At 38.3% G+C, this 12,336-nt stretch overlaps 5 protein-coding genes across 7 annotated transcripts; 2 read left to right on the top strand and 3 right to left on the bottom strand.

Annotated features, from left to right (window-relative positions):
- Nucleotides 1-656: 656 nt before the first annotated feature.
- Nucleotides 657-2,330, top strand: LOC108824009 (adenylate kinase 4). The gene is made up of 5 exons (XM_056993646.1): nucleotides 657-817; nucleotides 1,200-1,465; nucleotides 1,540-1,707; nucleotides 1,804-1,893; nucleotides 1,999-2,330. The coding sequence occupies exons 1-5, from the start codon at nucleotides 718-720 to the stop codon at nucleotides 2,095-2,097; spliced, it is 723 nt and encodes a 240-aa protein (XP_056849626.1). The 5' UTR covers nucleotides 657-717; the 3' UTR covers nucleotides 2,098-2,330.
- A 349-nt stretch (nucleotides 2,331-2,679) lies between these two features.
- Nucleotides 2,680-4,053, bottom strand: LOC108825451 (putative F-box protein At5g62660). The gene has a single exon (XM_018598737.2). The coding sequence runs from the start codon at nucleotides 3,935-3,937 to the stop codon at nucleotides 2,738-2,740; it is 1,200 nt and encodes a 399-aa protein (XP_018454239.1). The 5' UTR covers nucleotides 3,938-4,053; the 3' UTR covers nucleotides 2,680-2,737.
- Nucleotides 4,054-4,292: 239 nt separating this feature from the next.
- LOC108824413 (uncharacterized) lies at nucleotides 4,293-6,076 on the top strand. Its single transcript, XM_018597834.2, has 2 exons — nucleotides 4,293-5,224; nucleotides 5,302-6,076. Exons 1-2 carry the CDS (start codon nucleotides 4,413-4,415, stop codon nucleotides 5,930-5,932), a joined length of 1,443 nt encoding a protein of 480 aa, XP_018453336.1. The 5' UTR covers nucleotides 4,293-4,412; the 3' UTR covers nucleotides 5,933-6,076.
- Nucleotides 6,077-6,174: 98 nt separating this feature from the next.
- LOC108826134 (uncharacterized) lies at nucleotides 6,175-8,620 on the bottom strand. 3 transcript variants are annotated; one of them, XM_056994333.1, is made up of 9 exons: nucleotides 8,326-8,620; nucleotides 8,075-8,242; nucleotides 7,538-7,988; nucleotides 7,415-7,452; nucleotides 7,193-7,339; nucleotides 6,949-7,119; nucleotides 6,747-6,848; nucleotides 6,528-6,667; nucleotides 6,175-6,425 (listed from the first exon to the last, which is right to left on the bottom strand). In XM_056994333.1, exons 3-9 carry the CDS (start codon nucleotides 7,556-7,558, stop codon nucleotides 6,409-6,411), a joined length of 636 nt encoding a protein of 211 aa, XP_056850313.1. In that variant the 5' UTR covers nucleotides 7,559-7,988; nucleotides 8,075-8,242; nucleotides 8,326-8,620; the 3' UTR covers nucleotides 6,175-6,408. The 3 variants fall into 3 exon arrangements, with proteins under 3 accessions (XP_056850313.1, XP_018455009.1, XP_056850314.1); XM_018599507.2 differs by having other exon boundaries at nucleotides 7,538-7,970; nucleotides 8,075-8,240; XM_056994334.1 differs by having other exon boundaries at nucleotides 7,415-7,970; nucleotides 8,326-8,618.
- A 1,019-nt stretch (nucleotides 8,621-9,639) lies between these two features.
- On the bottom strand, nucleotides 9,640-11,382 carry LOC108826135 (uncharacterized). The gene is made up of 7 exons (XM_018599508.2): nucleotides 11,278-11,382; nucleotides 11,160-11,197; nucleotides 10,932-11,087; nucleotides 10,693-10,860; nucleotides 10,491-10,592; nucleotides 10,275-10,414; nucleotides 9,640-10,173 (listed from the first exon to the last, which is right to left on the bottom strand). The coding sequence occupies exons 1-7, from the start codon at nucleotides 11,296-11,298 to the stop codon at nucleotides 10,160-10,162; spliced, it is 639 nt and encodes a 212-aa protein (XP_018455010.1). The 5' UTR covers nucleotides 11,299-11,382; the 3' UTR covers nucleotides 9,640-10,159.
- Between the last annotated feature and the right edge of the window lie 954 nt (nucleotides 11,383-12,336).

Genomic DNA, 12,336 nt, shown 5'->3' with positions numbered 1-12,336 from the left:
AAAAGGAAATAAATAACATGAATATTAATTTGAAAAAAAGAAAATATAAAATTGAACTCTTGTTACCAAAAAAAATGTGGAAAAATGAAGCCAAAATGGTTTTTTTTTTTGGTAAAGAAAATTGCGAATGATTTTATATTAATATCAGGAACATATAAAAATTTCCCATGCTTCATAGATTGTGTATATTGACTGTATTATTATTTGTGTGTATAAAAATAATATTAAATAACATTAATATTAGTTCTCCAAAAGGAAAAAAATAACATTGAACTCTTATTAAACAAAAAAATGTGGAAACAATTCAGCAGAATTTTTTTTGAAAGAGAGAAAAATATATTAAAAATAAGGAGGATAAAATAATTTTTACATACTAGCAAAATTAATTAAAAGTCTCATTTCTGAATTTATATACCATAAGTAAGCCAAGAAATATGTTTAGAAAACATTCATCAATATATTTATTTATTTTTTTACAAAGAGAAGAGGTTATAATTCTGGTGGGCTGTTGATTGGGCCGAATGAGACTTTCAATTCCTCAAAAGTCAAAGACTCAAAAGTCTTAAGTGAGTGGCAATAACGTAAATACAAAGAGACCCGGCACCGGTTTAACTATAGCAAAGGCCAAAAACCCTTTCGACAAAAACGAAAACTTTTATATCGTGTGCTAAACCTGTAGTAAACCACACAGACGCACGCGAAACTAGATCGGAAGCTATGGCGGATTTGGAAGATGTTCAGACCGTGGATCTCATGTCCGAGCTCCTCCGCCGCCTCAAATGTTCACAGAAACCTGACAAACGCCTCATCTTCATAGGTATCTATCTCATCAATCAATCCTCTTTTTGTTTTAGATCTGAGAGACTGTATCAGTGAGAGGTTGAACGAGTCCTGTTTCGCGTTGTTGCAATTGATCAAATTAAAAAAAAAAACTTTGTGTGATATGTAAGCTTAAGTTTCTTCTCAATTGGTTCTGTTTGTTTTGTTGTTTTGACTTCGGACTTTTAGATCTAAAGTTTCACTATTTGTGTCTGCTTATATGGGTTTAAGACCATGGCAAAAGATGCTTGTAATGTTAAATAACTTAAGTCTCTTTCATTATTTGGTTTTGTCACATAAGTTGGCAAATATATTTTGGGTGAAATTGAGGTTCTTGTGCTGTGCTCTGAATGCTTTGTTTTGTGTGTGTGAATTGGCAGGACCTCCAGGGTCAGGGAAAGGTACACAATCTCCAATAGTGAAGGATGAGTTTTGCTTGTGTCATTTATCCACTGGAGACATGTTAAGAGCTGCTGTTGCTTCTAAAACCCCTCTTGGTCTCAAAGCCAAAGAAGCTATGGACACGGGAGCGCTTGTCACTGATGAATTGGTTGTTGGTATAATTGATGAAGCCATGAACAAGCCAAAATGTCAGAAAGGTTTTATCCTTGATGGGTTTCCCAGGACTGTTGCTCAGGCTGAGAAGGTGCTGTTCAATAAAAAAACAGTCACTGTTCTCATCTTTCTTCTCTTCTTATGGTTTTGTCTTTTGTTTTGCAGCTAGATGAGATGCTTAAGAAGCGTGGAACTGGAATCGACAAAGTTCTCAACTTTGCTATCGATGACTCAGTCCTGGAGGAAAGAATAACCGGGAGATGGATCCACCCATCGAGTGGCAGGAGTTACCACACCAAATTTGCGCCTCCCAAAACCCCTGGAGTTGATGATGTAAGACCCCTTTGACTTTGATTATACCTTTCGTCTGCTTATTTAAAGACCATCCTAAAACACATGTTGACCCAACTGATTTTTTTAACATTGAAGATTACCGGAGAGCCTCTGATCCAACGTAAAGATGATAATGCTGAGGTTCTAAGGTCAAGACTTGCAGCTTTCCACACTCAAACTGAACCGGTAATTGATTCCTTTTTTTTTTACCGTATCTTACCTCTTCATTGTTGGTTTTGAATCTCTTTTTTGTGAGCACCAGTCTCATGTTCCATGTTCATGTGCTTTCAGGTGATCGATTACTACGCAAAGAAGGCCGTTCTTACAAACATCCACGCCGAGAAGGCTCCACAAGAAGTGACGTCAGAGGTACAGAAAGCATTGTCCTGATGACGAAAGAAAGACTGCTCAAGGCAGTCCATCTCCTCTTGAGTTAAAATCCATTCTTTTTCCTTTCTACAAGAGAGACACACTTCTATATATCTTCTCATCTGCGGAATGACAGTTTTTTTTCGAGTCTTTTGCGCCTTTTACGTTTTCGACTAACTTTAAACTTTGGGAGAATAATGTATGCTTCCGACCGATATTGTCTTGTTTATTATCTGCTGTTTCCTGTCTGGTTAGTGTCTGTTACATTTCTCTCTCCATCAAATCAATAAACAACTTTGGTAGGGAGCTAATAAACATGATAATGGTTTATGAGCTCAGTCCTGGAGGAATCCGAGCTCAGTCGTGTGACTTGGAAGCTTCTCGGTAAGTCGAAAAGCCATTCTGAGGCGGGGAACCTTTTAAAAAATATATTATATACAACTGATGGATTACCAGCATTCAAGATTTAAAAATCCACCAATATCGAGAAAACTAGTCAAATCTAGCTTGATGATATTAATAATATAAGAATAATAAGAGATATTTAAACATTGTTTGTTTGCAAGAAAGTTAAAATAAAAACTAAATAAATAGTTTAATAAATAGTTTATTTGGCAAACAAAATTAGATATAATGATAAAACTAATAGAACAAACTGTAGTCAAATTTCCAAGTGCATAATGCTTTTCCACTTATCCATCACCTCGACACACACTCCCGGCCACTCGTCCTGGTCCGGTGTTGTTGCTCTGATGATATTAACCCTTCTCAAATCATTCTTTATCGTATCATAATAGAGAAGGCAACCAGAAAAAGGCAACGCCAAGATAACCTCATTGTTCTGAGCCGTACCATGCACAATCAACGCCAAGATAACCTCATTGTAACGGTCGTCGTCCAGTAAATGTCTCTGACAAGGCTTCAAAACCAGAGACTTCCTCGACCATTTTCCACCATCTTCTAAAAACCACAAGTCCGACACACCCGTTTCTCTAATATGTGTATAACGAAAAAGTGCTGGTTTTCCACCATGATTTATAAAATCAATGGACTCACAAAACTCAGACACCTCATGTGGTGCTTGGATCGTACTAAACTTTTCAGACCTAACGTCAAAACAGTAAAGCTTACGGCGACATGTAAGAGTGCCAGCCACGTAATATATAACACCGTTGATGCAGAGTCTTTGTCTTCTAGGAAAGTGAGTTTGTTGATCATCATCACACTCAATTCTTTTCCAAAAACCTCCGGGTTCCAGTACGAAGACCCAATACTCGGAGGTTATCTTTTCCGAGAATGCCACAGCACTACAGACTACTTTGTATTGATCATGAACAGGATCGTACCCGAAAGAGTAGTAGACATTCTTAGGTTCTTCTTGAGAAAAGATAATTGCGGGTAAGGTTAAGCTTTGTCTAGTGGTGGGATTATAGATGCATGCTTTTTTACACACAGTGTATAAGATCAAACCGCGTAGAGACACCATCATGTATCCTCCCATCCCTGGGAAAGTCAAATCCGGTTCTAGCGATGATGATTCAGCACTACTACCAGATGGTAACGTCAATGATAGCAATTCATACTTTCCAGGGTTGTTGCAGACTTCCATTGAATCACAGTCATAGTGTGTCTCATAATTCAAACTCATGTATAGAACAAGTGGTCGCGGTCGTCGCGATGCGACCGTGAGATAAAGGTTGCTAAAGTATCGAGAACGGATCAGACAAGACCAGAGCTTTGAGACACACTTGAACCTCATAAGCGATGTGGCAGGTAACCTAGTTAAGATTTCGATAATGAGATCGAAAGAAATCTCTGGCGCCACGAAATCATCTCTTCTTCTGAACAAATACTTAACCATAGCTGTGTCTAAATCACAGGGGCTCTTTTTTCAGATATATAAGTAAGAAAGACGAAACAGAGACAGAGTTAAGGTTCCCAAGTTAGGGTTTGAAGAGCTTTGTTGTCGAATTGGAATTTTTCTACTTCTCTGATTTAACATATAAATTGTAGCCGGGCTTATTGATTTGTCATGAGTTGCTGGGCTCACTTTTAACTTCTATAACCACACAACATTTTAAAACAACCCATGCCTAAGACGGGTAAAAGATCTAACACACCAGTGCCGGGCCTTAATTGTTCACATTGCCGAACCAAATTGATATTCCGGTTTAAAGCTAAGACCGGTTAGTATTAAATCTCAATTTCTTACAACTTCTGGCTAAAACGACGACGTCTTAGCATATACACGACCAACACACACCATTGAACTTTGACGAGGCTTGGAAGCTTCCTTCATCTTCTCTCTTTCTCAGTCTCTCGTCCTCTGGTAAACCATGCTCAGAACAACGTCTTCCCCGATTTTCTCGTCGTTTAGAGGTAGACCCAAAACTCCGAGGTTGATTTTCAAAGCTTTTAGTGTCCTTCTTGAGGATAGCCCACCAAGTGCTCGACGAAATGCGTCAACCAATCTAACAACCTTACACCAAGGCCCTCCAACTTCAGCTTACGTTCATCTCCCCTTCTGCCGCAAACGCTGCCACTACTGCGACTTCCCCATCTTAGCTCTAGGCTCCTCCTCTGTTTCTAATGCTCCCTACGAGGAAAGACAAGAAGAAGACGACCCACGCATCACAAACTACGTGAACTTGCTCGTCAGAGAAATAAACGCGACAAGAACATGTTTCGACACGAACCCGAATCTCAAGACAGTGTTTTTTGGTGGAGGCACGCCTTCCCTCGTCCCTCCGAAGCTTGTCTCTCTGGTTCTCGAAACGCTGAGTTCACGTTTCGGGTTGTGTCCTGACGCTGAGATATCGATGGAGATGGATCCTGGAACGTTTGGTGGTGAGAAGCTGAAGGAGTTGATGGGGCTGGGAGTGAACAGAGTGTCTTTAGGTGTTCAAGCGTTTCAAGATGAGCTTTTGAAAGCTTGTGGTAGAGCTCACGGTGTCTCTGAAGTGTACGAGGCGATAGAGATTGTTAAGGCGTGTGGAGTTGAGAATTGGAGTATGGATCTCATATCTTCTCTGCCTCACCAGACTTTGGAGATGTGGGAAGAGAGTTTGAGATTGGCTATTGAATCTCAGCCTAGTCATGTCTCTGTTTATGATCTGCAAGTGGAACAAGGCACAAAGTTTGGAAACGTGTAAGTATATATCTATGTAATCAAACTTTGCTTTTAGATTTTTATTGGTGTAATATGAACAGTATGAACTTGTGTAGGTACACTCCAGGGCAGTCTCCTCTTCCTTCAGAAACACAATCTGCAGAGTTTTACAAAACAGCATCATCGATGCTCCGTGGTGCAGGTTATGAGCACTATGAAGTCAGCAGTTACTCGAAAGAAGGGTTCAAGTGCAAACACAACTTGATATACTGGAAGAACAAGCCCTTCTACGCTTTCGGTTTAGGTTCAGCGAGTTATGTTGGAGGGTTGAGGTTTTCAAGGCCGAGGAGGCTTAAGGAATACACAAAATACGTCGCCGACTTAGAGAACGGCGCAGCGAACTGGTGCGGAGACGGTAATGTTGATCTCAAGGATGTGGCGACAGACATTATAATGCTATCTTTCAGAACATCTAAAGGGCTTGAACTTAAGGAGTTTGGAGAGGCTTTTGGGAGAAAGGTAGTGAAGTCAATATGTAAGGTTTATGAGCCTTATGTGGAGAGTGGGCATATTGTTTGTTTGGATGATATGAGAAAAGAAGTGATGAGTGATGAATTCAAAAAGTTAGTTGGAAATGATGAAAAGAAGATTGAAGATCATGTGAGGTACCTTAGGCTGAGAGATCCGGATGGTTTTCTCCTCTCTAATGAGTTGATATCGTTAGCGTTTGGTGTCATATCTCCTTGAGTTTTCTAAGCTACTAACAATGAGAGTATTTGTTTTATACATCCTTAGTAACACATATTGTCTATCAAACTGGATGTTATCATTCATATGTTGTTATTTTTTCTAAGTCTAATATAGCAAATGAATGCTCATCAGTTTTCATCAGTTTCCTCAGAGGTAAAAAGTTTTTTGGGAGCTCACATTTTTACCTATGTACAAAACTAACTAAAGTCTCGGCCCTTGAACTAAACTTCGTTTTCACATTTGACACATTAACAAACCAAGTTACCATAATGATTATTGATTGGACAACCAAGTTTGTCATAGTGTTTTTACAGAGTTTTATCATAAAAAACAACACACACGAATAAAAATATAACATTCAAGATACAGACAAGAGAAAAGAAGAAGGTGGCATTGCATGACACAAGTTAATAACACGAGACAGCATTTGAGAGAGAGATTTCTAGTTCGTAGTCTTGATCTTCTGATTGGCTTTAGGATCCCAAAAAGCCTTGAAACAAACAAACAGACGAAATGAATGAAAGGAGGTTTTTTGCACTTATGTTTCTCAGAGAAAAAAAAAAGAATAAAGAATCAAATTAAGGTAACGTACTTGCGCGAGAGATGCCAGCCTGCATCACAATTTCTGGGAAGACCTCAGTAACTGCAAATTTAAAGCCTTCCACAGAACCTCCGCTAAGTTTCAGAGCCTCGTCCATAGCATATGGTCCACGGAGATGAAGCAAAGCTGAGCTGCAAAAAAACTCAAACAAAGGCTTTAGTTAGCAACTGATAAATTAACCAGTAAACTGGTGGGAGGAAGAAAACACACCCGTCACTGACAGAAGCACAACTGGATCCGGGGAAAACCCTACATAGCATCTTCTTGATATCCTTCGGAGAGAGGGAAGTATCAAATCCTGTAACTTTCAACCTAAACATAGCAGGAGATCGTATTAATTATCAACATGACAAGAACACACACAAAAGATTCTCCACTAATAAGTAAGAAAGGGAAAAAAAAATCAATTTACGTGCGCGGTCGGTATTCGTCTATGACTTCGGTAGGAGCAAAGACATGCTCAAGGCTATTGTCGTCAAAAGGGTAAGCCGTGATTTTCAAAATACGTCCTTCTCCCATGTCACTTCCATCAAGCTTCAACGCCTCTGCTTCGCATTCTCCATTAACATAGATTAAGGCGCATCTGTAATAAAAAAAAAAAACATTACAGACGACGCAGCATACTAATCAAGCTGAAGGAGGAAGAAGTCACAAACCTGCGACTACAAAAATTGTCGTCCATGTTAACAGAGGCATGTATTAACTTTATTCCATGTGATGCGAAGTGTTGTTTCAGAGCCTCTTCGACATCCTTCCTAGGAGGGGAGGTGTCGTATCCCTCAACCACCATCCTGCTAATAATACTGTTTCAAAGAAGGATATTAGAGTTATAATTAACGTGACATGATCTAATATTATTAGATATACAAATCTCAAACCTGCTATTTCGAATTATCCCACCGTTCAATTCCAGACCCTAAGGTACGTACAAAAGATTTAATCAGAAAATTCTACGAAGAAGAAACAATTCATTGATAAGGATCGAAGAAGAATTGAATAACATTGTTCGCGGATACGTCCATGGCGTGACAGCTGCGCCTGCTAGGTTAGGTTTTTCGAGAGGCGATAGAAGAGATATTTTGTTTTCTTAGGAGGTACTCCATTGTTGTGGGCCAACGCAACGCAAAAGACCGGTTGGTTTATGGCCGGTTAAGATATCCACAGATTGTCGGAATTTTCAACGGAGAAGAAACTTTATTATTTTCATTCAAAAAAAAAAAAATAAGAAAAAGAAAGAAACTTGTCCGGACGAGGTACTCCAAAGTGGCAGGACGGACATGTGATGGCAACTACCATACGGGTTCGATTCCTCCCCCTTATGCAGAAACTATTCTGCTTATTCTAGACACCAAAGTAGTATTGGGTTCGATCCAACCCAGGTAAAATTTTCCTCGATGAAGCGGACCGCTGACTGACCGGACCCAAGAGAATGACCTGCAAAACGGGGAACCCCTCGATTATCAAAAAAAAAAAGCCTTTATTACTACAAACCCTTCAAATTATATGTTTCTAATGTAAAACAGAGGATCTGATTATACCATCGAGGCCATGCAGTGGAATCGTTTCATTGATAATTGAGAAGAATTTCTGGAGATTTCATCTTGATCATTACAGGAGACATCGACTTAGCTTTCTTCATCATATGTCTCAAACAAAATGTCACTTTCTTGCTCCTCAAGCTTCATCTTCTCCGTCTCTCTCTCTCTCTGTTTCGACTCAAAAACAGCGAGCAACAGATTTGAGGGCAGAACACAGGAAACATGAAATAAAAAAAAAGAGGGATACGAACGAGAGGAGCGAGATGAAAGACTGGAAGACAACGACATTGACTTCACCATCGTCTTCAGCTTCCCCGAAACCACCGACCTGAGAACTGCCATCGGCTTATTTTTTTCCACATTCAGTGTGCCGATGCTATCTTCTCGAATGTCGAGAGTTATCTCGACGTAATCCTCACTATCGTCTGAGAACCAGTGGCTTCACATCGGGAGGTTATCTCCTTCGGACCAAGATTCCATTTCCTGCTCCATTTTCTCTTGCTTGCCTTCCAATTGCTAACAACTACATTATACACTCTTCTTGTGTTTTTATAAAGGACGATGAAAGTCAAAATTAAAAAGTTATTGGCATGTGCTTGTCTTTTATAATTAGCATTTTCTTCTTTGTCTCAATAATTTATATTTTATACCGATCTAGCACTCGAAGGCGAGTTAGACTACTATTATCATGATCCAACAATATGTTCTTTTCTAAAATAGTAAAGGTGTATATCATGCCAACATATACTATGACATACTTTTTGAAATAAAGGTGTATATCGTGCCAACATATACTTTTGATAATTATACAATTTCAATTATCTTTGGAAATAAATATTTAATAAAGCGAGTCAAGAACCAAGGGGCCGCCAATAGGGTTGGTTTGCATGTTTTGTTATTATCCTATTGTTGTCGTACGTACTTTGATTCTGCCTTTAATAAAAACACAGAACATGGCAAAGTTCTTTTCATTTGTATGATTGTGACTGCGAAATAGATAAATGGCGTGGTCAACCGATGGTCATGTTCTTCCAAAATTACACCCTCACCTCTTGAGTTGTTATGCATTTGTTTTGGCACCCTCTAAACTAAATGTGGCTCCGTTAAAAGCTTGTCCTTAGTCTCTAGTTTTTGTGTTGATCCATCTTGTTTTTATTCTTTTTGCCAAGATGGCTCAAAAACTAAGTTGATTCTCTTGTAAGTTTCTTCTATCATTTATAATATTTACAGTTTGGCAAAAAAAAAAAAAAAAAAAAAAAAAACTAAATGAAAGCAGAAATAATAGTGATAATTCTTTTTTTTGAAATATATATATATATATATATATATATATATATATATATTAAATTTGATTAGAAAAAGAGAGATTATAATTGTGGTCCAAGTTTTTGGATAACTATCAACATTATCTGAATAAGTCGTAAAACTTTCGGGGTAGCTATATGCAACTTGAAAGTAGAGCTTAAAGGTCGAAGAAGGTAAGTATTCCCAGCTGTAAACTGAATAGTCCTATCAATCTTTCAGGAAACAAAAGTTGATAGATTCAAGGATAAACATAAGGGGTGTTAAACTGTACGATAAAATGCACAATGACAAGAACTTGGTGTTTACAATGTAAATAAATGGCACGGCAAGCCAAAGCCACACACCCCAAGGTGTTCACATTCTTCTGTATAACGAGGAATTACCCAAGTCTAAACCCAATATGGCAAAAAAAATGCTCATCAGTCATCATCAGATTCCTCAGAGGTAAAAAGTTATTTTGGGAGCTCACAATTTTATATATGTACAAAGCTTAACTAAAGTCTCGGCCCTTGAGTTACTAAATTTCGTTCTCACTTTAGCAAAAACCAAGTTACCATAATGATTATTGATTGGACAACCAAGTTTGTCATAGTGGTTTTACAGAGTTTTATCATAAAAAAACAACACACACGAATAAAAACATAACATAGACAAGATTCAACATCCAGACAAGAGAAAAGAAGAAAGTGGCATTGCATGACACAAGTTAATAACACGAGACAGCATTTGAGAGAGAAAGAGAGAGATTCCTAGTCCGTAGTCTTGATCTTCTGATTGGTTTTAGTAGGCCCAATCTACTTGAAACAAACAAACAGACGCAATGAATAAAGGAGGTTTTTTAAACTTATGTTTCTCAAAGAAAAAAAGAAAAAAGAATCAAATTAAGGTAACGTACCCTCGCGACGGATGCCAACCTGCATTACAATTTCTGGGAGGACCTTAGTAACTGCAAATTTAAAGCCTTCCACAGAACCTCCGCTAAGTTTCAGAGCCTCGTCCATAGCATATGGTCCACGGAGATGAAGCAAAGCTGAGCTGCAAAAACTCAAACAAGGCTTTAGTTAGCAACTGGTAAATTAACCAGTAAACTGGTGGGAGGAAGAAAACACACCCGTCCCTGACAGAAACACAAGTGGATCCGGGGAAAACCCTACATAGCATCTTCTTGATATCATCCCGAGAGAGGGAAGTACCAAATCCTGTAACTTTCAACCTAAATATAGCAGGAGATATATAGTATTATGAACATGACAAGAACACACACAAAAGATTCTCCACTAATATATAAGAAAGGAAAAAAAAAATCAATTTACTTGCGCGGTCGGTATTCGTCTATGAGTTCGGTAGGAGCAAAGTCATGCTCAAGGCTATTGTCGTCAAAAGGGTAAGCCGTAATTTTCAAAATACGTCCTCCCATGTCACTTCCATCAAGCTTCAGCGCCTCTGCTTCACATTCTCCATTAACATAGATTAAGGCGCGTCTGTAATAAAAAAAAAACATTATAGACTACGCAGCATACCAGTCAAGCTGGAGGAGGAAGAAGTCACAAACCTGCGACTAAAAAATTTGCAAAATTTGCAGTCTACGGGAACAGAGGCATGCATTAACTTTATTCCATGTGATGCGAAGTGTTGTTTCAGAGCCTCTTCGACATCCTTCCTAGGAGGGGAGGTGTCGTATCCCTCAACCACCATCCGGCTAATAATACTGTTTCAAAGGATATTAGAGTTATAACTAACGTGACATGATCTAATATTATTAGATATACAAATCTCAAACCTGCTATTTCGAATTATCCCACCGTTCAATTCCAGACCCTAAGGTACGTACAAAAGATTTAATCAGAAAATTCTACGAAGAAGAAACAATTCATTGATAAGGATCGAAGAAGAATTACATTGTTCGCGGATACGTCCATGGCGTGACTGCTGCGCTAGCTAGGTTAGGTTTTTCGAGAGGCGATAGAAGATATATTTTGTTTTCTTAGGAGGTACTCCATTGTTGTGGGCCATTATTTAAGTCTCAATGTATTCAAAGGAGAACCGGTGCATAAACCCAAGGCAAAAGACCGGTTGGTCTATGGCCGGTTAAGATATCCACAGATTGTCTGAATTTTCAACGGAGAAGAAACTTTATTTTTTCATTCAAACAAAAAAAAGAAACTTTATTACTACAAAAACCCTTGAAATTATATGTTTCTAATGTAAAACAGAGGATCTGATTATACCGGTAACTCGTCGAGGCCATGCAGTGGAATCGTTTCATTGATAACTGAGAAGAATTTCTGGAGATTTCATCTTGATCATTACAGGAGACATCGACTTGGCTTTCTTCATCATATGTCTCAAACAATATGTCACTTTCTTGCATCAAAGGCCAGCATTGTTTGGTATTGTGTTTGACATCTATCACTTTAATTTGCTCATGTTTCTCGCGATAACAATTGTGAGGCTGACTCTGTGGCTAAGTTAGCTCTCGCCTAGCTTAATGTAACCTCCGTTGGTGGAGCGTAAACTATCTATGAATGAAAGCATTGTTTGCTCAAAAAGAGATTTTAGACTAATTTTACAGTTTAATATCAAAATAATGTTATAAAAGTTACGTCAAACAATGATGAATCGTGTCACAAGTGTGTGCATATGATGCAAATACTGAAACAATTATCAACGAATAGTCGAATCTAAAAATAAAAAAAGTGAACTAATATTTTTGCTTTAAAGACTTGATAGATGATTCTCAAGGCCGAGCCAAACTTCAGTATAGACTTGAGGAAGAGTTTTGGAGAACAAAAAGCAGGGTCTCGGCTTTCATGCAAAGGCGTAAGTTACTAGTTATGTTAACATGGAATGATCTTTGAATAGAAAAAAAAATGGATTTGCGGAATCCCAAATGAATTGGCTTATTCAAAAAAACTTTGTTCTTTAGAAAACCTATCTCGGCTATGGTATTGATTCCA

The sequence above is a fragment of the Raphanus sativus genome, chromosome 9 (assembly GCF_000801105.2).
Source record: "Raphanus sativus cultivar WK10039 chromosome 9, ASM80110v3, whole genome shotgun sequence".
NCBI classification, from domain to species: Eukaryota; Viridiplantae; Streptophyta; class Magnoliopsida; order Brassicales; family Brassicaceae; genus Raphanus; species Raphanus sativus.
Note: the sequence above shows the minus strand (reverse complement) of the source record. Positions and strands in the feature narration are given on the sequence as shown.